The following is a 27,349-nucleotide window of genomic DNA, read 5'->3' on the forward strand; positions in this document are numbered from 1 at the left end:
TAAATCTCAAGACCATCGCCAGTGATATATAAGAAAGAAAATGAAGGCGATGCACATAAACAGTGACCCAATGAGCCAACATATGTACATAGGAGTCATTTTATTTTGATGACTGATTTATAAATGAAATCCTACTTATATTTATATATACTCAAGTTCCTTGATTGATGGTTGTGATTGATTAATCTTGTGATTGGAAGTGTCTCCATTCTGTGAAATTTCTAAGTATATTTTAGAAGTTAAGAATAATTTTTTTTTTTTTTGAGGATGAAGTTAAGAATAATTAATGGAGAGGTTTCAACGGATTTACTAGAAATATTTACAATTTAATTTAGTGATAAATTCTTACATATTTTTAGAAAGGGGCGTGTTAAATCCTACACCAAAATTTACTAAATTCCACACATAAATTAAAAAAAAAAAAAAAAATCTCTCTCTACTCATATATTTTTTCTAACTTCTATGTAAAATTAGTTTTATCTAAGTAACTCAAAATGAAAATTACCATCTACAAATGGTCTAAGCGGCCTTGACTTTTCGGCTAGGTTTTTGAATAATTCGAGAATGAGACGAAAAAATGAGCAGACAAAAAGAAACTAAGGATTTTGTGAATGAGAAATAGCAAAGTAGAAAAATGTCATGAGCTTTCGACTCAATAATCCTAAAGTAAAAATATAAATAAAATACTTCATTAATTTTTCAGTAAATAAAATAAATAATGTTGTTCATAGGTGTACTTACGGAAACATTGTAAATTGTAACGAATAATTTTGTTCCAAATGGAATTTTTCTGATCGTAACCCGAATAAAATATTATCTGCATATTACTATTTTATAGTTTTTAAATAAAATTATTATTTACACTTGCAAGTTACAACAAATGAGAAGTTTATTTCATGCATATATTCGAAAAAACAAAGATGAAAGATCAACTTTTTTTGAGGGAAATTTTGAAGATTACTACTTCTTGTATTCCAGAATTAAAATTGGATTCTAATTAATTTTCTTTACAAAATCAACGATTAGAATCATATAAAAATTATATACAAATTATAAACAAAAAAATATAAAAATGACTAAAACAATAAACAAAATAAATTGGACTAATACAAAAGAGTAGATATATAGAAAATTATAAGATTGAAGACTTTTTCATCCTTTTTAATTTTGGTTTTTTTCTTTTTCTCTTTCCATTCGCCCTTTTGCTTACTTAAATTCTACAAGACTACAGATACTTACTGTACAATATTCTACCCTAACATAATTTCTAATAAAAAAATAAAAAATAATAATATTAATAAAAATATTTCTACTGCTTCTAAAGCATACAGCTTATAATACTGAGATAATAAAGATGAAAGCCCTTTTTTTTTCTTGAATCAATGAGCTACTGATCCATTAACTGAGGCAACAAATTCAGGTTTTACTGTTTGTTCAATAACAAAGTGGTCAACTATCCGAACGGTGTTGACCGGATCTTGCTGTGACGAAACCGATCTCCATTTGCTCGGAAATTTCCTAAAGTGACTCTGGTTTTGCGGAAGTTTCGATTCTACTTCCCAACTTGGATCCAACTTCCACTCCTTTGGCACCTTCACAAATTACACACACACACACACAACATAACTTAGCATTCATATAATCGTCCATTCAGTCACATACAAAACACACACACACACACACACACACAATCCATGTTGGTGTGTGTAGATTACGGCCGGAAATTGGATGGATCGGAGTTGCCACTTTCAGGAAAAGGAAAAAAAATCAATCTTTCGGAAGTAGAAAGCTAATTACAGAAAATTCAGAAAATCAATTTTTTTTAATCGGAAATTTGCGGATGAAATCGCAGAATTTGGAAATTCCATTTTTTGGTAACTGATAAAAATACATAATATTGATATCATAAAGTGTAATTTTCGAGGGAATTGTTTTTTTGGAATTTTTTGAAATATTTCGGAAATTAAACTCGGATCAGAAATCAGAATCTAATATGTATTCCGAAAAAAAAAATCGAAATTCGGAATGAAAAATATTGTTCCAAAATCGGAAGTTTTCGGATAGGAATAGGCGGAATTCGGAGTTTTCGTTCCAATTTCCACCCTTAGACTATAGATGAACGAGCATTAGCATATAGTTAACCCATGCAAACAAACATTGGTTTCGAGGGAATTTCGTTACCTTATCTACAGCAAGGGTGTAAACTTCAAGATCGCCTTTAGGGTTTATATGGAACCGAGTAAACGACTTGTAGTTGGCGATTCGGAGCGACGAGAAAGCTTCATCAAAGTGTATGTGAAGCCAATTTATGCAGATATAAAGGTAGCTTCCGAAAACCAACGAAACAATAGGAGTCGAAAAAACCCAGAAATAAAGGAAGACCGACGCATAGTATATTGCCGCTCCACCTCGAGAAAGTGAATCCATCCCGTTCTTGCAGATATTATTCCTGCTCACAGCCATCACCTGTAATAAAAAATACAAAAAAAAATGTACGAATCAAGAATACGAGCGACAACCTTGCTGTTAATGATGATGTCATTTGTGCTTAGTGCTTACCTCAGGAACATCAAATGCTGACATCAGATACTTGATGCATGCAGGATAAAGTCCGAATGTCCATTGCTCTATACGGGCCCGCAAGCCAGTGGGGTCCGGAAAATGTTCGCTCTCCGTCGATCGATACCATTCGTATAGAGTATGGTAACCTGAGATGAAATTTCAATTGTTAGGCTTAGTGCTATATATTCGGATTTATTGCATTTAGCACCCTTGAATTTACTTTATTTATCAAAAAAATCCATGTGCTATAAATATTAGCAAAATCCCCCCCAAAATTGTCAATTTTATTAGCAAACCACCCCCTAAAATACTTATGTTGCTAACAATATATTTTTAGATATATATATATATATATATATATATATATATATATATATATATATATGTTTGATGAATATTACTTACCTGAAGTTGCTAACAAGTTATGTCTGATGCATGTTTCGACGCCTAATTCCAAGAGCAGCATTAGTATAAGGGCGGCGGATAAATGGGCAGAAACATGGAGAATCCCGATTATTAGTCTTCTCTTTCGCGACACTTTTGACGGTACAAAAGTGACAGCTGTCACTAACAGAAAGAAAGCACCGGCAGAAGATACATACGACTTTCCGAGCATGTAGGTGAAAGCATCCCACACTGTCCCTAAAAAGCTCGTTATGTGACCGGAAAACGTGTCGTCCTGTAGTATGTGATCTAGCTTACACTAGAACAAGCAGAAAAAAAATATTTAGTCATTCTGTTGGAATTCAAGATTTTGTATTTTTCGATGGGCTCTGTTTGGATCAAAGAAAATGCTTAGTAAAAATAGGTAAAGTAGAAATTTTATATTTCAGGGTAAATTACAACCACCCCTGAGGTATGGTCAATTTACGAAAAAACCCCTCTTGTTTGGATAATTACATCTACCCCCTCAACTTACCCCCTCAACTATGATAGTTTCTTACACCTCCACCCTTATGGTGTCAAATTCAACATAATCATCTAGATTTCGTGGAATGTGCTCTAGTTTGTACTCGTTTTGTGTAAAAATACAATTTCTGATGCACCACAATCTGATCTATACAAGCCAAAAAACACACATTATGACCATCTTGCTTCAAAATGTGGAGTTCGAATGGGATAAAATGGGTACAAAAGTGATAATATTTCATATAATCTCGAAGATTCCACTAAATTTGAAACCGCAAGGGTGGACGTGTAAGAAGATTTATAGTTGAGGAGGGTGGTTGTAATTACCCAAACATGAGGGGGGTTTTCGTAATTTGACCATACCTCAGGGGGCTTGTTGTAATTTACCCTATATTTTATATTCTTCGATGGACATTTTCAAATTATTTATTTTTATTTTCCTTATTTTAAAATCCATGAATCAAACGGAGCAGTCACGGTAAGTAAAAAAGAAATCTTTACCTGTGGAAACATGGAGAAGACCAAGATGAAGTATATGATACCACCTATGAAGTCAAACTGCCAATTCTTCTTCCGAAACTTCAATATATTCCCTAAAGCAATCTGCACCGAAATAAAAAAAAAAAAAACGAAAAAAAAATAAAAATTATCAGACAAGTCAATTTCTGACTATGTAGTGTGGACTTACGACAAGAGTTTATTGTTACATTACCCTGCTCGAGTCTTCGAAAGAAGGATAAGACGCCTTGCTTTCATAAGATGTACCGTATAAACTATTGAAATTACTAAAGACGTGAGTTGGATGAAGAAAAGCACCGCCACAGCCATTAACGAGCAAATGCTGGACATAAACGGGCTTTTCAGACGGTACATATGAATGGCGCATGTAATGATGCAAATCGCCAGCCATACGAAGCTTACACCTCCCTCGTAAATGGTCGCGTATTAAGTGCGAGATATTTTGTCCAGTCACATCATCCCAGTACCAATCGAGAAGCCAATTCGGCTCGTGTGTCATTATTATTACAGAGTCGGATTCGCCGACCTGGAAAATAAATACATAATTTTGAGGTAAATATTATCCACAGCAATCAAAATGTTATATATATATATATATATATATATATATATATATATATATCACTCACATAATCCACTTTTTTTGGTACTTATTAGTGTTAGTAAAATGCATGAATTTATCCCTTAACAACCCGATTTGTTTCGTTATTTTTTGCATCGAACATTTAATTTCTCGTTTTTCCGTTATGATTAGTTGTCGGGAAAAATTACTCCCTCTACCCCTTCAGAAGAAACAGAATTCTCAGCTAATAGATGATTTAAGTAACAATGCAACGCAACTTCATATGTTATCAATTTTATTGCATTTTAGCACCCGTGTTTACTCTAATCGTCAAAAAATTCCCCGTGTTATACATATTAGCAAAACAAAACCCTGTGATTCAATTTTAGTAGCAAATGACACCCCTAAAAATGCATCACTTAAGGGGTTACGTGCTAAAAAAATTGCATCATTGGGGTTTTTTGGCAATTCGGTATAACACGGAGGTGCTAAATGCAATTGAAAAAAATTAGCGGTATTTAAAGGGCTTAGATGAAAGATGGGGCACATATATAGAAGAAATCAAAATCAAAATTAATTGAACAAAAAAAGACGAAAAAATAAATCGAAGCATGATAGGAAACGGTACCTTTTCCCTAATAAGTTCAGAAAAAAACTTGAATTGGTAGACATCGATATCGCAATGTAGAGCAAGGTCGAGACCGAAAACCCACCACCCTTTCGGTAACTGAAGAGCGAAATAGCTTTTCTTTTGCGGCATAAACCATCCGCCTAACCAGCTCTTGTGACAAATATACCTCATAAATGTCTGAAGCCCGTCGAACCAATCTGTACCACCGAAACAAATTAAACAGTTAATTAAAAATTAATTAAAATTTTTAACTAAATGTATCGTTTAATTAACCGTGATTTCCGGGAATGACGAAGCACTGAGGCCCTTCGTACTGCTTGAGTGTAGTAACGCCACGTGGCAGTTCCGGTTTATTTACAGCTATGTGCTCCTCTTTATACCAGACGGGGGGCTGAAGAGCATATTCAAAGGGACGAAAAAGCCGTCTCTCGTATGTAAATGCTGATGGATTTGGATACCTAGGAAAAAAAAAAAGGGAAATCGAATTCAGTGTACGTACATCCCCATAAAAAAATCGGAAATCGGAATTCGGAAATTGGAATGAAAAACTTGTTGTAAAATCGGAAAATTTCGGATCAGAATTGGCGGAAATCAGGACTTATGTTCTAATTTTCACCCCTAAAATTAGAATCTTTGATAAGAATATCAAAAGACATCAAACGATGCAGTTCTACAAAGTACAAAGTACAGTAGAACTTCGATAAATTACTAAACTCGATAAAAAATAATAGTTTCTCTCGGTCCCGACTCAGTGAAAACGTGTTAAATTATTAACTCGATAATTTAATAATTTGCTAAATTAATAGAGTTTCCCTAGACTGTATTAATTTATAGAGGTTTAACTGTATATGCTATTTTCACATTTGATCTGTCCTCATATTAGTTCATATGCATCGAGAATTAGACATTTAATCTGTGACAAGACAGAATTTTCCGTTGACTAAGAAAATCTCAATCAAAATTCAAAAAAAAATGAATGCAAAAAAAAAATAGTGGTGCAGAAAAAACTAATTGAACTTACGCAAGATCACCGCCAATAAAGAGCAGATTAGCACGTGGGAGTGTAATTTTAGAATCCCGAATCCTAATCGACGGCTGAGCAAGAAGTCTTGCAACACTATACGAAGAATTTCCACCATCACCAGTATCTGCCATAAAGTCAAACCAAAGTTCGTCTTGTTCGCTGAATTGGTCGTACAAAAGATCGTCTTGCTTAGCTGCATCTTCAACTTTGCTCATTGCTGCCTGAAAATCGGAAAATCGAATTCAATTTCAAGAAAGAAAAAAAGTGGCACCGAAAATTCAACACGGGATTGTCAAATAAAACTACCAACATATGGGAGCACAGATGATAATATACCTGCATCATTCGCATGTCAAAACGCCCGACAAATACGGTTACCGAGACCAGCAGGTCAAAGACTGTCTTAAACAAATCCGCAGATGTCCTACATAATATCATCTTATGCTGAATAAATCTGATTATAAAGAGATCTAGAGAGATCTATAGAGAGAGAGAGAGAGAGAGAGAGAGAGATACCCTGAGTACCAAGGAACCATATCCAAAAAATCGGGCTTCATTTGCTTCTTTTTCAACTTCTCGAATTCTTTTTGTAACACAGGGTGAGTAAGAGCCCAACTGTTATTATTACAAACCAAGAAATAAAGTACTTATGTTACAATCAAGAAAAGAAACGCAAGTAAACGCAAAAGGAAAAAAAGGAAATTCATTAAGTAAACGAGCAAGGTTATTATCAATTAACTCTCACCCCGTCGATCTTTCCACAACATAATTTGCAATGTAAAGGCCTATAAAAGTGGCCCACAATGAATATATAGGTGAAATTTCGTCCGCCGATTCTCCACACGAGCCACCACTACAAGTAAGCTGCAAAAAAAAATTAAAAAAAAAATACATTAGCATTAGATAATTTGCCATCTTTATAAGAGAAATACCGAATAAGACAAAAAAAAAAATTAAAACAAAAAAAAAAAGCCATATACCTCTCCGTAAATAACCCATTTGGATAAAAACGGATAATCTGTAGCAGAACCAACGGGGGCAAACCAAGACGAGCAAACTTGATCTTTAAATTCGTTCATACGAACGAATTTCGCAAGCCAAGAATTCCGCTCTTCCTTGTTCCACAGTGTAAACCAACCCGAGTACTTCCTATCATACGTCTTTTGCCTCATAATAGCTCGGTTGCCACAGTGGCTATAAAATACACAACACGCTACACTTATAACCTACACGTAAACAATAAATAGCAGAAATAAGAAAACCACATAAGTTGGAATTTTTTTTCCTTTCGTTTTTATTTTACTCGTGCTTGTGATACTTACAGCGCAGTTTTGAAGAATCGTCAGAATCGCAGGTCTCCTTCCCGCCACACGGGCAACAAGGCCGATATACCAAAGGCCGATGAATACAATGTGGAATACGAGAAGGAACAGAATCGAAGATATGTATATTGTTAAGAATAAAGAAAGATTCATCCTCATATCAACTCCCATTGATTGAAAACTCGGAAGGTGATATAATGCCGCCACTAATATCCACCCTATATACCTGAAAAAAAAAAAAGTGAAACGAATTTTTTAGTTAGTTTTTTTCGTTTTTTTTTTAATTCAAATCCTGAACAAAAAAAAACAGAGGAATTACCAGCGACTGAAGTTGGAGTAACTAGGTTTGATTGTTTTGCCGATGAACGGAGAAGAGAAGAAATAGAAGAAGCCGAGCAGACACGCGTACATTGACCACCATTTAATATTGCTGTCCAATTTCTGAATAAGTGTGTGCATGTTATCCGACGAGATGAAGAATAGGCAACCGATAAACACGGCGATGACAGCATGGCGCGAATGCTCGTGCGGGTAAGGGTACGTGTGAGTGAAAATCGTCCTGACTTTCTCCATGTTTAGGGTATCTAGTAAACCGACAGGCTGTTTGTCCGATCCCATTTTATTTGTCTCGACAACTTAAGACGCTCGTTCTGATTTCACGAAAATTGCAAGGCACAATCAAGAACAACTGAATAAAATTTCCGAAGAAAAAAAACATAACCAAACGCGAACGAAATCGACGATCCAAACAAAACGATTCACTCAACAGTCGGCATATACGACATTTTCCCTCGTAATCGAATTCAAGAACTCGAACAATACAGTTACACCAAACAATGATAATAAATTAATAATACTAACCCTAAAAAGCAAAATCAACAGATTAAAATTAAAAATCAGTAGCAATTGACTCCAACAAGCACAATGAACTAAGAGGGGCAAAATTCAAATTAACACCAAATTAGGGTTCGCAATTAAGAGCAATTGATCCAAACAAACAAAAAAACCAACGTGGGTTTTATTTTATTTCATTTTTTATTTTTATTTTTTCAAAATTTGTTTGAAATTGGCATCAGCATCCCAAAATCTCTACATACTGAACCCATTACACATCACAATCAAAAGCGAGACAAACTTACCTGAATGATGGAAGAAGTTATAGAGAGAGAGAGAGAGAGAGAGAGAGAGAGACCACGCATGTGTATGTGTGTATATATATAGATACAGATACTTATATTAGAAGCAAAAATTGGAGTGAATTAAGAAATCGAGTGGGGGAAATTACCAAGAATAATGTGTTGAAGGAACAAAATTTCGAACTGAAATGGCATATTCCCTTGTACACACACCGCGGACTACCGCCCCTTTCCTATCATACATACGTATGACTTTTCACACACACACACGCACAAGCACACAGATTTTTTTTTTTTTTTTTTTTTTTTTTGAAGGATTATAAAAATTAAAGAAAAGTGGAATTTCAAGATGGGATTTTTCGTGGGAACTTTTTTTTTTTTTACAGAGTGGTGAAGATTGTGAAACAGGAAAGCATGCGAGTGTGAGGGGGATCTTGGATTTCTTTCTAATTTCTGATGATTACTCCTTTTTATTAATAAATTAATGCTGAGGTTATTATTCAAGCCGTTGGATTCTTTATTTATTTATTTTTTAATTTTTTATGTTTGGTTTGGCCTTCGAGCGACACGTGTTAGTTATTCTTTTTTTTTTTTGGATAAATTACGAAAAAACCCCTGAACTTAGGCTAAATAATGAAAAATAATCCCATCTATCAGTAATAATCAAAATCCCCCTCTGATTAACTGTTGATCGAGTCTTTTAACGGAAAATGCTTACATTCTATGATACCTTCTGTTAAATATGATAAAAGAAAATATCTGAAATTGTGCAAAGTCTATTCCCTGGAATCAAAAGAAATCTGTGAAAAGTCACACTGTAAGGGGGTTAGTATAAGACGGATGAAACAAACCTCATAGGGGTTTTGGTAAATACGAATGTATGGAGGTGGTTTTTGTAATTTAATCTAAGATTAGGGGGTTTTTATAATTTACCATTTTTTCAGGCTTCGAACAATTACATCTAATAATTGGGAAAGTAGGGAAGGGGGTAGGATTCGAACACTGAACATCTACTCTAATAGTAGAGGATCTTGATGCACATACACCCGAAAATTTTTATTGGGTTATATTATACGGAACGCGTGTACAAATTCGAATGCGATGACAATAAAATGAACATAAATTGAACATTGGAATTCGAAATGAAAAAACATTGTTCCAAGAAAGATTTTTTTTTTTTGGATCATAGCGGTGGGAATTCAAAAATTTTGTTTCGATTTTCAGCCTTAGTCCTTGTATATAATTTCGATTTTATCATTGAAGGTGGAACAATGCTCAATCAATTTTTTTTTTTTGACAATAAAAGGGAATTTTATTAAGCGATATTCGCTAAATGCAACGGGAGATCAATACTCTCCATAGAAACAGTACATGAAATTTGAGCAATACAGTGAGCTAACAAGTTTCCATGTCTCTTAACAAAATTAAACGAACAAGAATCAAAACATTCACCAATGTTGAGGCATTCCTCCACAAACGCTCCGAACGATGAGAATTCCCACTCCCTGCTGTTGAGTGCAATGCTCAATCAATTAATTAATACTTTAATCACGCTTTTGTACCCTTAAATATATAGTGTTTTGGCAGTTTATACATACAGAAAAAATAATAGCACTTTACACTCTCGAAACACAATAAATCATGGCACAATGCACTTTGAATGATTTTTTTTAAGCCATTGAAACAAATTTAATATTTTTAATTGTATTCTTTTAGGATGCCAATTGTTAAATCCAAATTTTTATATTCATCAATTTTTCAAGCCATCTCAAAATAGCAAAGTGCAAAGAGAAAAACACATACCATCAAAATATTTTACCAAAAAAACACCAATTGATATTTTACAAAAAAATCTATCAAATATTTACACCAATACAATAAAAGATCCAACAATTGAATAACTTAAGGATAAGTTTATATTCTTTTTTTTTTAGAAAATATATAGCTTGTAAGTAATTCAGTGTGAATTGTTGTTTCCGCACTTTGTACGCTTGAAATTAGGTTGAAGAATAGAAATAATAATTTAATTTGTTATCTTGCGCCCTGAAAAATAAAATCAATAAAAAAAAAAAGTTGCTCTCATTAAGTTTTAAAAATTCTAGACATAGTGCATCACTGCATTGTAAATCATTTATTGTATTCCGAAGATGCAAAATATATATTTTTTCAATGGTGTAAAGTGTCAAAATGTTACATTTCAAGGGGCAAAATAGAATTAAGCCACAAATTAATGTGTGTGAGTTTATTTGAATCTTACAAATTCATTATATTGTTAACTTATATAATTACGATTTAATTGGAATAATCCAACAAATTCTTAATGATATATAGCCTAACTAGAGTATATGACGTGGGCTTAACCAGTGGCGAATCCAGGATTTTTGCCAAGGGTGTTCGGATTAAATATAGTAGAAAATATGATGGTTGGGTAAAAGTTTACGGGGGTTCGGGGGCAGCGCCCCCGATTTTTTTTTAATACTATAAACATTAAATAATAAAAATATGTAATATTTTCAAATTTAAAGGGATTATTTTACAAATTTTGGACTAATTTAAGAAATATTTAGACATAAAATTGGTGAAAATATTGAAGGAGTGGTAAACATATTAAAGTTGCAAGTAACAAAATATGTAATTCATTAGCAGATTTTGAATTTTTAAAATATAAAAAAAAAATGCCCACATAGTTGTAAATTTAGAAAATAATTGAAATAATATATATATATATATATATATATATATATATATATATATATATATATATATATATATATATATATATATATATATATATATATATATATATAACATTAAGAATTTTTGAATAATTTAGATTATATAAAATATTCAAAAATACCCACATATTCAAAAAATTGAAAACAATTGAAATATTGTATGTAATGAAAATTAAATCTTGTTCCTTTTAAAAACTTTCTACCAATTAACTACAAGTCAATTTATTTACAGAAGATTTGGAATTTAAAAAGGAGTATATACATAAAAAATAGAAAAAAAAAAAAAAAAAACCAACATATTAGGGGTCTCTGACTCTGGTAAGCTGTATTAATTTTTACTAAATTTCAATTTAACCCCTCATTAGTTATAAATATAAAAAAAAACCCCAAAATATTATATATAATTTTTTTTTTTTTTTTAAATCCAAGGTTGTGCAACTGCACACCCTAGGACTATGGTAGATACGCCACTGGGCTTAACCTATCCTTTTATTGTTTGAGGGACCACTATTTAAATTTCATGCTAAAAATGTGGCCGGTGGTGCAATTAAATGGGCAAATTGCGGCCACCCTTCACTGATTCAAATTACGAAAACCTCTATCATGTTTGGTTCATTACAGCCACCCCCTCAACTATGCATTCTTACGAAAATACCTCTCCACCGGTAAATATAGGGATGTTAAATGGGTAAAATCAAACCGAAATTTTGGTACACCAACATTTCATATCGTTTACCGAACTGAATATACGATTTGATTCGGTAAATAACCGAATTACATAAATTTCATGTAAAAATATTTTAAAAAAGGGGTGATTGTAGTTACCCAAACAATAGGATTTTTTTTTCGTAATTTATCCATACATCAGGGTTGCCGTAATTTGCCCATTAAATTAAGATCAGGCCATATTTTCACATTCAATCTTTGACTTGTACCAAAATTACAATTCAGGCGTTATCATACGGATTTAACCTGGGGTGGCCTCCGGGATTTTCGCTAGGGGCTAGAATATGGGGTGGTTTAAGAAAATAAAACAAATTATGGGCTAAAAGATGTATAAAATTAAACTTTGTGGGGGTGGCCGGTGGGGGGGTTCATAATTAATTAAGGAGCTATTCAAAAAGTTATTGCTCACCAAAATAATCTAATTATCTGTATACCAACCAAAAGAGGCCTTGCACAAACTATAAATAGGAATTAATAGAAAATATTAATTAACATATTTATAATGATGTCTTGTAATTTATGTCCACCACCTGGCTCACATCTTTTCTGTATGTATGTTAATGTTAATTGAAATATTTACAAGGACTTCATTTTTAATTATTACTCAAAAGTATGCCTAATTAGAAAGGAAAACTATTGTGTTTTGAATGTTAAATTGCATTTTTATTAGTCATTTTATTTGCTAATTTTTTGTTTGTTCAAATATGGATTTTATAGTACATCTCGATATCTATTATTTTCTTTTCACTGGTGTAGTGGTGTACTGTTACCCATTTAGACGAAGACATCAACTATGGTTCGAGTGTGGTCGGGTCATAGTTAAAATGAAGCCGAGAGATGTTAGCACAAGGCAAGCTATACATAGGTCAGATGGTGACCGCGTGATTGACAAGTATTGGAGTGCTTGGCCAAGAAAACAAAGCAAGGGTTTTGTTGGTTGGCACGAGAGATTGCCAGCAACCTAGGCAAACGGATGCAGGCAATACATGAGCGAGTCTCGGCAGCCTAGGCAGACAAGTGTAGACAAGTGTGGGCAAGGCAGACATGCTGACTAGCATACGTGCTGGCAACCTCGACGGTTAGGAGCGCTAGAGCACCGACAAGGCAAACTAGATGGTTTGCTTTACTTTGGCGGTTTTTGAATGGTAGTTGCAGAGCAGTTAATCAACAAACAACTAAAAACTGTTTATTTTATATTGTAACAATTAGTCAAGTGGTTGCCCTGCGTGCCGCCATGTGTTCCTTGGTAGTTTAGTGTGTAACTTGCATTGTACGTTGTATTTATAGGCCTTTGAATGCACATATCCGACTCATTCAAATTTTGAATAGGAAAACTCAGATTGCTGTTATTAGTATGCTATGAGGAAACACTATTTGAAAGTCTATTCTATGCTACACCGGGTGAAATACACCGAATAGATCTTTAACATTCATATACACTCAAACACATACCTCCCCACATTGGTGTGTATAGATCCACTGTAAAAATTCATTCAGTATCATATTCACCGACTATAGCATACAAATAACCCTACTTGGATAAATTTATAGAGATTAAATTCTGAGCGGATCAGCCGATATTTAATATAAATCGGATTCCACTAATTTTTTGACATGTGGCACTCTTAAGTCTTAATTCTTGATAAATCACGCTATTATAATTATGGTTAGAGGGGTTAAGGGTTATGCTGGGGTTTTTTTTTTCAATTATTAGAATCGTAATTATATTTTTGAGCTAATTGCACATAACCCCCTGTGTAATTTCGAATTGCCGAAAAAGTCCTCGTGTTAAAAATATTAGCAAGGACCCCCTATGTTGTGTTTTACGAAGCACACCGCCCCTTACTTCAAAATTGATGGTTGACTTGTATGCAATGACTAAATTACCCCTAATATGTTTTTAGTAATTTTTGGTTTTAAACAAAAAAAATGAAAAAAAAAATATCACACAAAACGGAGCAAACCAGCTTCTCTCCTCTTCATTTCACGTCTAGGAAAAGGAGAAGAATGGTAGGTGGGGATTCTTTTTCTGTTTTTTTAGTGTTGCAACGGCAATTTTCGGTGCACGGACATTGTGGATTCAAAAGTTAAAGTAGCGGTGGTAGCATTGAAAGGCAGCGGCGGCGGCGTGGTGGAATCGGACAGTCGGCAAATAATTCTTCGAGTTTGACATTATTATTCTTCTTCTTCTTCTTCCTGAAGGTACGAATTAAGTTTTCACAAATTGGAAGAAAATGCTATGGAAATTGAAAGAAATTTATTTGAAGGGTTTTTGTATATTTTTTTTGTTTGGGCAGGGATGTGCCGAAAATTTTTAAGGTGCCGTTTTTCTTCCCTTTTGTTTTCTTGGGTTTGGAATAGAAATGAACTTCATGTTCAGATATGGGATGGGTTTGGTTGATGGTTTTTGCCGGAAAAAATCATGATGAAAAAGTGGAGGACTGGTTGAAGAAGATGGCTTAATTGAAAATATAAAGGACTCAATTGAAAATCTTAAAAACTTCATTTTGGTACTTATAAAATTTTTGGTTGCATTTTGGTATTTCGTGTCAAAAAATGAACAGCCACTCTCATCCATGGCGAGTGAAGTGCACGGTGAGCTCTTAAGGGCCTTCTTGCCTTTGACTAATTTTTATAGGGGGGTATTTGCTAATTGTTTTAACACGAGGTCGTTTTCAGCAATTCGAGATTACACAGGGGTGGTTTTTGCAGAAAACCTTTATATTTTTATTTAAATTATCCACGTGTCAATCATCCGATGACATCCGATTTCCTATTAAAACAGACCATCCGATCTAAATTTGCACCCAAATTTATATTTCAAAGTTGATGCAGTAGTTCCATTATTTGTCCTTAAATCTTAAGATTAGATTCTGGCTAAGAGGCCGAAACCCCAAGTCTTATATGGGCCCAAAAATTATATATATTTTTGTGGATAATTAGTTTTGGCCATATATTATACATCTTTTTCGATTTTGGTCATTAAATTTTTTGGCACGAAATTGGTCCTCAAATAACTAGTTTTTTTTAACAATTTTTGTTTACCGTTTGAAATTGCTGTTAGTTTGGATGGAAAGGTCACGTGCAAGGCATGTGATCATGCTGTTATACCCCCTATTTTACCTATATTTTTTATTTGGCCCCAATTTAACTTTATTATTACACATTCGTCCAAAAAAATCAAATCTCCAAATATTTGTTCCGAATGCCCCATCCATGTCCCGTCTGCCATTTTCAACTCCGCCGCCGAGCAATCAATTTTACATTTGTGTCACTTTTAATTGAAATGATTTCTAATTGATTTGTTTTTTTTTTTTTTTTTTTTTTGCATTTTATTTAAAATTAAAATGCTATTAAAAATTTATTAAAGAATAATATAAATACAATAAAATTTATAAGATTATAGGCAAAATCGGTTTTATTGTATAAACGACTAAAAACAATATTTATGAAATTACAATATATGTTTAATTATTTTTTACATATCAATAATTCCAAATAATGAAATAAATTGTATTTATAAAATTAAAACAAAAATACTCTTTAATGAAATTTGGTATAATCAAATTAGTTAGAGTGTTTTCGATTAAAAAAATTTTAAAAAAGAAATAAACGATATTTGTGAATAAAATATAATGTAGTTATTCCTAGAAACCCTCCTATGTCATTTTTGTCATTTCACATTTTAGTAATACATTTCTCGAATTTAATTTATTTGGACTAAATTGTAAGAATGAAGTGATATTGGGGTTACACCAACAATATAGGTGAAAAGAAGGGGTTAATGTTCATTGTCACATCCCTCGCACGTGACTTTTCCGTCCATACAAACGGCAATTTTAAATGGTGGACGGAATTTGTAAAAACAACTAGTTATTTGAGGACCAATTTCGTGCAAGAAAAATTGAAGGACCAAAATAAAAAAGGTGTATAATATATGGACCAAAACTATAATTATCCCTATTTTATATGTTAAATTTCATGCATATTAAATTTATTTGGAAAAATTATGGCTACCCCTTGAGGTAAGGTCAAATTATGAGGAAAAAAAACCCTCCTATTTGGTTAATTACAAGACCCCTCAATTATGAATCTTCTTACACGTTCACCCTTATAATGTCAAATTTAACACAATCTTCTAGCTTTCGGGGAATGCTCTCTAGTTTGGACTCATTTTGGGCAAAACAAAAATGCAGTTTTCTGATTCACCGTGATATTTACAAGTCAAAAGACACATCTTATGATCATCTTGTTTCAAAAGGTGGAGCTTGAGGGGTAAAACTGATACAAACTCGGGAATATTCTACATAATCTAGAAGATTTCACTAAATTTAACACTACAATAGTGGAGGTGTGTGAGAAAATTCATAGTTGAAGGGTGATTGTAATTATCTAAGCATTAGGGATTTTTTTCTTAATTTGATCTTAACTCAGCGGGTGAGCGTCGCCTTGAACCCCATTATTCAATGGTAAAATTAATAATCCATGCTCGCGCGTCCATAAAAGTCGGATTGACACTGATTACGATATCATTAATAAAATTGAAAATTGAAAATTGCAATTTACTCGATATTTAATTCGAGACGACCACTAAAAAAATCGTTAAGCCCAATTCGTTATATAATTGAACCAAATCATTCAATGTTGTATTCGAGATCGACCATTAATAATCTAATTTGTTGAGCTTGGTTCTTTACCGTGAGAAACCAAACCTTAACACATACTTCATCTGTTCCACAATAACTGTTTCTTTTTAAAATTATTTTTGTTTCATATTAATAGTCACTTTACATTTCCAATACTGCATTAATTGTGTAATTATCAATTTTACCATTATTAACTATCTCCAACACGATCTCACATTAATTATTGACAAGGGCATTTTAGTATAAGAAAATATTTTTTTTAGAATTAAGTAACATTTATTGAGATTCTTAATCCTTGTGCACAAGCTAAAACGACAATTATAAAGGAATGGTGGGAGTATTTTGTTCAATAAAGCTCGGTTCAATTAAAAAGAAAAAAAAAACATAAAATATTTTAAAACGATGAAGTAACACAATTACTCAAAAAATCTTGGTGTATGTCTCAAATCGCAATTAAACCTAGCTCAAAAATCGACGCAATAGATAATAATTAAATTAAACTCAAATAAAATTCGATAAATTTTTTGGATAAACTCAAAAGACTATAATCAATTCGACTCGACTAAAACATAAAATATGGTAAACGATTAAGAAACCAAACTTGAACATATATTTTGTTCAATAAAGCTCGGTTCAGTTAAAAAAACATAATATATGTTAAACGATTAAGTAACACGAATACTCATAAAAGATTGGTGTATATCTAAATTAAACCTAGCTAAAAAATCGACGCAATAGATAATAATTAAATTAAACTCAAATAAAATTCGATAAATTTTTTGGATAAACTCAAAAGACTATAATCAATTCGACTCGACTAAAACATAAAATATGGTAAACGATTAAGAAACCAAACTTGAACATATATTTTGTTCAATAAAGCTCGGTTCAGTTAAAAAAAACATAATATATGTTAAACGATTAAGTAACACGAATACTCATAAAAGATTGGTGTATATCTAAATTAAACCTAGCTCAAAAATCGACGCAATAGATAATAATTAAATTAAACTCAAATAAAATTCGAAATTTTTTGGATAAACTCAAAAGACTATAATCAATTCGACTCGACTAAAACATAAAATATGGTAAACGATTAAGAAACCAAACTTGAACATATATTTTGTTCAATAAAGCTCGGTTCAGTTAAAAAAAACATAATATATGTTAAACGATTAAGTAACACGAATACTCATAAAAGATTGGTGTATATCTAAATTAAACCTAGCTCAAAAATCGACGCAATAGATAATAATTAAATTAAACTCAAATAAAATTCGATAAATTTTTTGGATAAACTCAAAAGACTATAATCAATTCGACTCGACTAAAACATAAAATATGGTAAACGATTAAGAAACCAAACTTGAACATATATTTTGTTCAATAAAGCTCGGTTACGTTCAGTTAAAAAAACATAATATATGTTAAACGATTAAGTAACACGAATACTCAGAAAAAAATGGTGTATGTCTGAAATCACAATTAAACCTAGTTCAAAAATCGACACACTTGATAATAATTAAATTAAATTCAAATAAAATCTGATAAAATCTCGAATAAAATCGAAACACTATAATCAATTCGAATCGACTAAAACATTAAATATGTTAAAGATTTAAGAAACCAAACTTGAACATATAGATTGGTTCAATAAAAGCTTAGTTCGATTAACAAATAAACATAAAGTATAGTAAATGATTAAGTAACACAAATACTCGAAAAAGATTGGTGTATATCTCAATTAAACCTAGTTCAAATTTCGACGCAATTGATAATAATTATTTAAATTAAACTCAAATAAAATTCGATAACATTTTGAATAAACTCGAAACATTATAATCAATTTGACTCGACTAAAACATAAAATATGTTAAACGATTATGAAACCAAACTTGAACATATATTTTGTCCAATAAAGCATGGCTTGATTAAAAAAAACATAAAATATGTTAAACGATTAATTAACACGATTACTTAGAAAAAAAATAGTGTATGTCTCAAATAACAGTTAAACCTAGTTAAAAAATCGACGCAATTGATAATAATTAAATTAAACCCAAATAAAATTCAATGGAATTTCGAAAAAAAACTCGAAACACTATAATCAATTAGAATCGACTAAACATAAAATATGTTAAACGATTTAAGAAACCAAACTTGAACATATATTTTGTCCAATAAAGCTTGGCTCGATTAAAAAAAACATAAAATATGTTAAACGATTAAGTAACACGAATACTACAAATACATTGGTGTGTATCTTAATTAAACCTAGTTCAAATTTCGACGCATTCGATAATAATTAAATTAAACTAAAAAAGAAAATCGATAAAATTTCAAAACACTGTAATCAATTCGACTCGACTCGACTCGTTTACACGCGTAGGCCCGGAAAGAGAGAAAGGAAGTAAAGGAAAAAAAAATCAGGGGGCGAAGCAGACCAAATCTAGTTGGATTGGATTCAAACACTTGTAAAATAAAAAAAAAAAAAAAAAAAAAGAAGATTTGGAATGAAATCGACGGCTCTAATCACAAAAGAAGTTTCTTAATCCAACGGCTGAGAATACAAGTGGTTCATCTCAGGCTTCCCCCATGAAAACCTCATAAATCCTCTTCTCAATTCAGTTCAGCCTCCACACAACTCCTCTCTCTCTCTCTCTCTCTCTCTCTCTCTCTCTCTCTCTTCTCTCTCTCTAGGACTGTAGATGCACATATACATAAAACTTCACCGTATCTATATTATCTCCACAATATTCTTCTTCTACAATTAAAATAAAAAAAAATTATTTTTATTTGGTAGGATTAAATTTCTGGAAGATGCAAGCGAATAACGATTCCGAATCTCAACCGAGTAATAATCCCCAAAAGGATGGTGGCAACAACGACGACGAGAGCACTAGTGACAACAAGGTGGTGGTGGCGCCGCCGGTAGCGGCGACGGCGGCGGTGCAGGGGCAGCAGTGGGTGGCGATGCAGTACCCGCCGGCGGCGGCGGCGATGGTAATGCAGCATGGGATGATACCGGCGCCGCATTACGCGCCGCACTACATGCCCTTCCACCACCCACACCCTCACCCACACCACCGCCACCACTACCACCACCAGCCGCCGCCGCCGCCGTCTCCGCAGCATCATCAGGGCGGCAATGGCAATGGGGAGAATCGCACGATCTGGGTGGGTGACCTACATAATTGGATGGACGAGCAGTATCTCCGCACTTGCTTCGATTCCACCGGAGAGGTATTTTCTTGAATTTATTTTTTCCCTTTAATTCCCCTTAATTATTCTTTTTTTTTTTTTTTTTTTTATTAATGTTGTAAAAGAATTGATTTTTATTTATGGGTTTTTGTTTCTTGACGTTTGTTTTATTGAGTAATGAGTGTTGATGTGAATATTAATTGTTTTCGAGACTTTCGTATGTGTTGTAACTTTATTAGTCATAGATTTGAGGCATAAATGAATACGATTTCGAACCAAGAATCGACGATATTATACTACTCGAAAAATAACAAATTTATATCTATAAATATTTATATATATAATATGTTAGGTTTTTGAGAAGCAAGCGGTGGGCCCCGTGTAGCCTTATGCTGGCTCCGCCACTGCGATGTGATTTACCTGTGTTTTTCAAATTTGAAAAGTAAAACTTTTCATGGTTTTACTTTGTTCTATTGAGTTCTAAAGTTATTGATTAGTTTTTTTCATATCTAATTTACAATAGAACCTCCATAAATTAAATTAATAACCTCGCTTAAATAATAATTTTTCTCGGTACTCAGCAAAAACGTATTAAATTATTAGTTCGGTAATTTTATATTTCGATAAATTAATAGAATTTTGCTAGTTCCGACTCTATTTCGTTGAATCTTGTACAATATAGTAACTTTGGTCCAACCGAACAAGTTTTTCGACAAATTCATAACTTCGTTTTATTTTCTTTTAGGCGATGCAAGAACTTCCTTCTAATAGTATTGCTGTTAGAACTGAAATTGTCATTTTGACCGATCTTGTTTTTCCAAGTACCATCAAGAACTAGCAATTCCAATTCCAACTTTTTTCGTTCTTTTTTGCAATTTCAAGAGTTCGATGTTTCAAGTTTGGCTTTGACTTTGACGATCCTTTTCTGCAGGTTTCCTCGATAAAGCTCATTCGCAATAAGCAAACGGGGTCCACCGAAGGGTACGGATTTGTGGAATTCTCAACTCACGCCGCAGCCGAAAAAGTCCTCCAATCCTATTCTTGCATGGCTATGCCCAGCACCGATCAATTTTTCCGTTTGAATTGGGCTACATTCAGCATGGGCGACAAACGTTCGAATATGAACGGCTCAGATCGCTCCATCTTCGTAGGGGACTTAGCCGCTGATGTCACCGACACATTACTGCACGAGACTTTTTCCACTAAATACCCCTCCGTTAAAGCTGCTAAAGTTGTCATTGATGCTATTACGGGCCGCTCGAAAGGCTACGGTTTCGTTAGGTTCGAAGATGATAGTGAAAGATCGCAGGCTATGACTGAAATGAACGGTGTTTATTGCTCGAGTAGGCCCATGCGAATTGGCCCAGCTACTCCGAGGAAGTCGTCTGGTTATCAGCAACAATACTCGCCACAAGGTATGTCTAATATTTATTGCAATTTGTTTTATTTTTTATTTTTTATTTTTTACTTATACTCCTAACGCTTCATAGTATCTGTCGTTCAAGGTTTTTACACACATATTAAGAAATTTATTTATATATGGTTGAATTTTAGGAAAAGACGTAAGAAAGATTAAAATAGCCTTTGTCGTTAATACTTGATAGAGTTGGATTCATCGTTTTTAATTTCGACGTTATTGTTTTAATAGGTGGGTACTCAAATGGCTTCTCTGCGCACGGCTCGCAATTATCTGATGGAGATTCCGTGAACACGACAGTTTGTCAACCGCTCCTATCTTATTTTTCCCTTATATATAAATATGTATGTATAAAATAATTTGGCTAATATTTTTATTTTTGATAGATTTTTGTTGGAGGACTCGACCCTAGTGTCACAGACGAAGAACTGAGGCAGCCCTTTTCGGAATACGGTGAAATAGTATCTGTCAAAATACCAGTTGGAAAAGGATGTGGCTTTGTACAATTCGTGAACAGGTACGCACTTCAGTATGTTTATTTAAATACCAATTTATTTATCATCTCACGAAAAGAATTCCAATTTTTAAATTACAATATTTGACAAATACAATTTTGACAGGAACGACGCTGAGGAGGCATTGCAGCAGTTGAGCGGTAAAACAATTGGAAAGCAAACTGTTCGTCTTTCGTGGGGGCATAGCCCTGCAAATAAACAGGCAAGTAATTAGTCAAAAAAAAAACAATCAAAATTCACTTTTTTAATTACATAATTCAATTTTTAAATCTTATTGATATATATTCTTTCGCTGCAATTTTTGCAGTCGAGGGTCGATTATGCACATCAATGGACAGGTGCAGCGTACTACGGTGGTCCCTACTTCGACGGCTATGGATATGCTTTGCCGCCACCTCACGATCCGAATATGTACACCGCAGCATATGGTGCGTACCCATTTTACGGTACCCATCAACAGCAAGTAAGCTGAAATAAAAAAAAAGAAGTCCGCTCTGCCAATAAAAAAATAACATTTTTCTTTTTCGCATACGTGGAGCAAAACCGTATACCTCACATGTTTGTTGTGTGTGTTTTGGGCCGATCCGCACACACACGAGCGTGGAATTTTGATCCGATTTTTTTTAGGTAGTAAGTTAGCTCTCTAGGGAAAATACTTGAGTGAGGATTTTTGTTTTGTTTAGAAGTGTGTATGGACTTGATATTGAAGACTCTACTTCTAGATTTATTAGAATAAAAATGTGATCTTTCAATGAATTATTTTGATTGAGATACATTTATAATTTATAATAAATACTTTGATTTATAATTTTTGGGGTGCGTTATTTTGGTTGTTCTTTGTTTGATGTTTGAACTGAGGTGAATATACGATTGGATTTATCGTGGCTTGCTTCGTTTCTTTTTCGTATTTGCACACAGTGAAAATGTTTGTTCTGCAATATTGATGTTGAAAATCATTTAGCAATTCTATGTTTTAGAGTTTGATGATTAAAGCTAAATGTGATTATGTGTTATGAAGACATGTTAAAATACAATAAAAATGAGATGAAAATTGTTTTACAATGCCAATGACAACTAGGGATGAAAATCGGACGGTGGGATAAATAATTAGCACATTCGGAAAATTCTTATTTTCCGAAGCGAAAATACTAATTCTAATTTTGTTAAGAAAATCGACAAAGTATTGGTATTTAAATTCGGATCAAAATTAGCACAACTCGAAGTCGGATAGATCAGAAAGGAATAAGCCTTTCCAAAAGGCCCGAAAATTTTGGAATTTCGGAAAAAATATCGGAAATAACATAAGTTTTAAAATTTCTAAGCATAACGGAATTTTTTGAAATTTAATCTTTTTTCAAAAATAAGAACATCCACGTCGTTAAAAGTAAAACTAATAATTACCAAATTTCAATTTAAAAAAAAAATAAAAAAAAAAACAAACCACATCATAATATCCAATAAAACCTCTAACAACAATTCAATTCAATATGTCAAAATCTTAAAACAAAACTTAAATCAAATATTGTTTGTTTCATAGAAGGAAAAAAAACTTAAAATTAGTATTATATAATATATATATATATATATATATATATATATATATATATATATATATATATATATATATATATATATATATATATATATATATATATATATATATATATATATATATATAAGTGTCTTCTTTAGAAAAAAAATTTGGGAATTTTTTGGAATTATTTTCAGAAATTAAATCGGATCGGAAATTCTATAAGTTTTTTGTTATATAATTTCAATTCTAAATCCAAAAAAAATTGGGAAATTTCAAAAATCAAAATTTCGTAAGTCAGAATGAAAAAGGTTATCAAAAATCAGAACTTTTCGGATTGGAACCGGCGAAAATTGGAATTTCAGATACATTTAAGATTTTTCTTTGTAATTAACATATTTTTCTCAAAAAAATATGAAAATAAAAATAAATAAATAAAAGAATAAAAAGTTATTTTTTCTTTTTAACATTTTAGAATTACATTTAATTACTACATGTAATCCCGATCCATGTGCCCTCTTTTCGGGGCAAGCTCAACACAGGAAAAAAAATGGCTGCATTTTCTCTCTCTAACTTCTCTCCGGTTCCTGCTGCAATTCAATGCTCCTCTTCATCTTCTTCTTCGCAGCTTCGGAGCAGAAGAATATTCCTCAAAATTGAGGCTTTCGCTTCATTTTCAGCTAATTTGCCGCCTTTATCTTCAAATCCTAAAGTCGTCGTGACGAGAGAGCGCGGCAAAAACTGCAAACTTATTGACGCTTTGGTAATTCATTCGTTTCTTACGGAATTATTTATTCCCTTTATGCTGAATTCTATTTTTTTTTTTTGGAAATTTAATTGAATAATTTGTTGAATTTGTATTGAGATAGGGATTGTACATCACTAGTTTTGCTGGGGGAATAATACGCTTTTGTATTGCATTACTGTTATATATAAAAAAGGTGCAGATTACTGAAAATGGAATTAGCTGGTGTTTGTGGTTTTTCTATATTTCTCTGTTGATGTTCCTTTTTTTTTTTTTTTTTTTTTTTTTGTGTGTGTGGTTGAAATGTTGTTGTTTTAGAAATGATGGATTCAGGAAAACAAAATTAGGGCAAATTACGACAACCCCCGAGTTAACGTCAAATTACAAAAAAACTTCAAATATGAATCTTCTTTCACGTTCACCCTTCTAGTGTCACATTTAGTGGAATTTTCTAGATTACGTGAAATATTCTCCAATTTGTACCCATTTTATCCCATTCAAGCTTCACATTTTGAAACAAGATGATCGTAAGATGTGTCTCTTGGCTTGTAAGTCTCAGATTGTGGTGCATCTTGGCTTGTAAATATCAGATTGTGGTGCATTAGAAACTGTATTTTTGCACAAAACTGCACAAAACGAGTACAACGTAGAGAAGATTCCACGGAATGTAGAAAATTCTATTGAATTTGACACCATACGGGTGGACGTGTAAGAAGATTCATAGTTAAGGAGTGGTTGTACCCAGACATGAGGGATTTTTTCGTAATTTGACCTACCATCAGGTCGCCGTAATTTACCCAAAAAATTATCAACTAACTAATTTGGATTGGGTCTGAAGGGGTTTCTGAGAAAGGATGAATAGGATGTTGTTACTATATCAAATGTAATATTGTTTTCTTGTGAGAAGAGAGGATGTGGCTTAACAACGAGCACAAGCTCTAAGATCTAAGTATAGTTGATCTATATTATTCGATCGACTGGAACTCTTTCTATTTCCTTTCCCGCGTGGAACTGATTGTACCTACGTTGTCTTTCGACTAATAAATTTGCTTACCCTGCAATTATAGCAAGCGATTCTTGAATGTCAACTCGACATGTGTTTGCTAAGTTCCTCTCAATAGCATAAATCTCTAGAGTATTTCATCGTAAACCTTAGTACGGGGTTGTAACATGTTCCTATTTTTCAGGCAACTCGTGGGATTACCTCTCTGGAGCTTCCGCTGATTCAGCATACGAGGTTACCTGATTCAGACAAGCTTTCTTCCGTATTAAGGAGTAAGAACCAAATGATTTCATGCCTTTGTTTTTTTCGTGGTGTTTGAAGAGTTGAGGCATTTTTCATTTCCATTTCCAATCCTTTGCTACCAGCAAATACGAGCTGTATTGCTCTTTTTAAGATAGTTCCCCTGTTCAAAAATGTGTGTATATATATATATATATATTGTATTGAATAGTCGTTAATATATCTGATTATTCATCGTGCTGCAGGCACTTCATTCGACTGGATCATCATAACTTCACCCGAAGCTGGTGTAGTTTTTCTCGATGCGTGGAAGTAAGATTCAGCAGCTTCAACAATAATTCTAAATAAAAAAAAATAAAAAAAAATCGCAAGTGTCTTGCCTAGATAACAAGTTACTAATTAATCGTGTGGATATCCTATTGGCTGATTTCATTCATCATCTCAAGATTTTGATCGACAGAGCTGCAGGAACACCGAAAGTTAGGGTCGGAGTTGTTGGAGCTGGTACAGCGAGTGTATTCGAGAAACTTCAGCCTCCGTCAAAACAAAGCCTGAATGTGGCCTTTTCACCATCAAAAGGTGTTTTTAAAGATATTTTCCGTATTTCTACACACTATAAATAAAACAAATTAAAAAGAGAAAGAGCGCCGACATAGGCATACCTTTCTGCTAGTGTAACTTTTTTCATTCGTGTACAGTAAATAACTTTAAGCTGTGATTTAATCAGCTATTGGCAAGGTTTTGGCAGCTGAGCTTCCGAACGACGGAAACGGAAGGTGCACTGCTTTGTATCCCGCTTCTGCAAAAGCTGGCCATGAAATCGGTGAGAGCTAAAATATATTTTTAATTTTTAAAATCGACTAATTTGACGTTCGGAGCTTAATGTAATTCGAAGTTCTGATACTTCAAACATGATCATATTATATTGATAAACAACCAAGCACATGCAAAAAAACAAAGATTACTCGTAAAAAATACCAGAACTAATCAATTGTATACTGCTGGATTTCATCGTTTTTGTGCATATTATATAACTCGTGAAATTCAAGTTACGATTCAATTCAATCTCTGTTTTAGAGGAAGGTCTCGCAAAGCGTGGGTTTGAGGTTACAAGACTGAACACATATACCACGGTACGAGAAATTCTATATAAGTAAATTCAAAACATTAATTAAATGGCCTTTAAATTTTTAATTTAACTCGTATTTTTCGTCGGAGGATTTTATTTTTCTTGCAGGAGCCCGTAAATAATGTGGACGAGAAGATTTTGGAACAAGCACTTTCTGCTGCTGTTATTGCTGTAGCATCACCTTCTGCAATTCGGTAAACTGGTCCGATAACTTGTGATAGGCTACGCTTAATCACGTGTATACCTTATTTTATTATTTTTTTTATATATTCCATTGTATTTCGTATCGAACCAATTACGGAATCACTTCTACTAACCAGGGCTTGGATTAGCTTAATACCGGAAACACGAAAATGGGATAACGCTGTTGCGTGTATCGGGGAGACAACTGCCGTTTCTGCCAAGAAACAGGGGTTGAGGAATGTATACTATCCCGAAAATCCAGGCATTGAAGGGTATTTTTGTAACATATATATGTGTATGTATATATGTATTATGTCGCCACATCAGATTTCAAAATATAATTCGACTTTTTTGTTCAGGTGGGTTAATAGCATTTTGGAAGCCTTACAAGTCGAAAACCAGTTGCAGAAGATCTAACCATGTACATCTGCGGTAATGTATCTATGAGGTAGCCAAGGATATATATATAAATTCGGTTAACGACATTTTTTTAGAGCGATTAATGTTAATTAATATCTCGAGTGTAAATATATTTTTTCATTACCCAAAATAAAAATACCTATCTTGATTTTAATTATTATTGCTTTCAATAGTTTTTTTCTTGTACAGAAGT

The 27,349-nt window shown here is 33.0% G+C and overlaps 3 protein-coding genes across 4 annotated transcripts; 2 read left to right on the plus strand and 1 right to left on the minus strand.

The window, feature by feature from the left end:
- Nucleotides 1-1,104: 1,104 nt before the first annotated feature.
- LOC105971389 (uncharacterized) lies at nt 1,105-9,133 on the minus strand. Of its 2 annotated transcripts, none has more exons than XM_012996241.2 (16): nt 8,815-9,133; nt 7,849-8,179; nt 7,530-7,755; nt 7,188-7,433; nt 6,953-7,071; nt 6,724-6,822; nt 6,544-6,631; nt 6,205-6,428; nt 5,457-5,641; nt 5,181-5,380; nt 4,184-4,516; nt 3,973-4,074; nt 2,968-3,265; nt 2,560-2,708; nt 2,182-2,466; nt 1,105-1,592 (listed from the first exon to the last, which is right to left on the minus strand). In XM_012996241.2, exons 2-16 carry the CDS (start codon nt 8,145-8,147, stop codon nt 1,380-1,382), a joined length of 3,066 nt encoding a protein of 1,021 aa, XP_012851695.2. In that variant the 5' UTR covers nt 8,148-8,179; nt 8,815-9,133; the 3' UTR covers nt 1,105-1,379. The 2 variants fall into 2 exon arrangements, with proteins under 2 accessions (XP_012851695.2, XP_012851696.2); XM_012996242.2 differs by having other exon boundaries at nt 8,669-8,874.
- Nucleotides 9,134-19,397: 10,264 nt separating this feature from the next.
- Nucleotides 19,398-22,713, plus strand: LOC105971414 (polyadenylate-binding protein RBP47). Its single transcript, XM_012996267.2, has 6 exons — nt 19,398-20,015; nt 20,905-21,388; nt 21,622-21,689; nt 21,777-21,907; nt 22,011-22,107; nt 22,213-22,713. The coding sequence occupies exons 1-6, from the start codon at nt 19,593-19,595 to the stop codon at nt 22,375-22,377; spliced, it is 1,368 nt and encodes a 455-aa protein (XP_012851721.2). The 5' UTR covers nt 19,398-19,592; the 3' UTR covers nt 22,378-22,713.
- Nucleotides 22,714-23,906: 1,193 nt separating this feature from the next.
- On the plus strand, nt 23,907-27,310 carry LOC105971284 (uroporphyrinogen-III synthase, chloroplastic). Its single transcript, XM_012996131.2, has 9 exons — nt 23,907-24,199; nt 25,369-25,456; nt 25,670-25,736; nt 25,885-26,003; nt 26,152-26,247; nt 26,502-26,557; nt 26,662-26,747; nt 26,874-27,008; nt 27,096-27,310. The coding sequence occupies exons 1-9, from the start codon at nt 23,987-23,989 to the stop codon at nt 27,151-27,153; spliced, it is 918 nt and encodes a 305-aa protein (XP_012851585.2). The 5' UTR covers nt 23,907-23,986; the 3' UTR covers nt 27,154-27,310.
- Nucleotides 27,311-27,349: the final 39 nt, after the last annotated feature.

Source organism: Erythranthe guttata, chromosome 3, assembly GCF_056151865.1.
Source record: "Erythranthe guttata isolate IM_541 chromosome 3, IM_541, whole genome shotgun sequence".
NCBI lineage: Eukaryota > Viridiplantae > Streptophyta > Magnoliopsida > Lamiales > Phrymaceae > Erythranthe > Erythranthe guttata.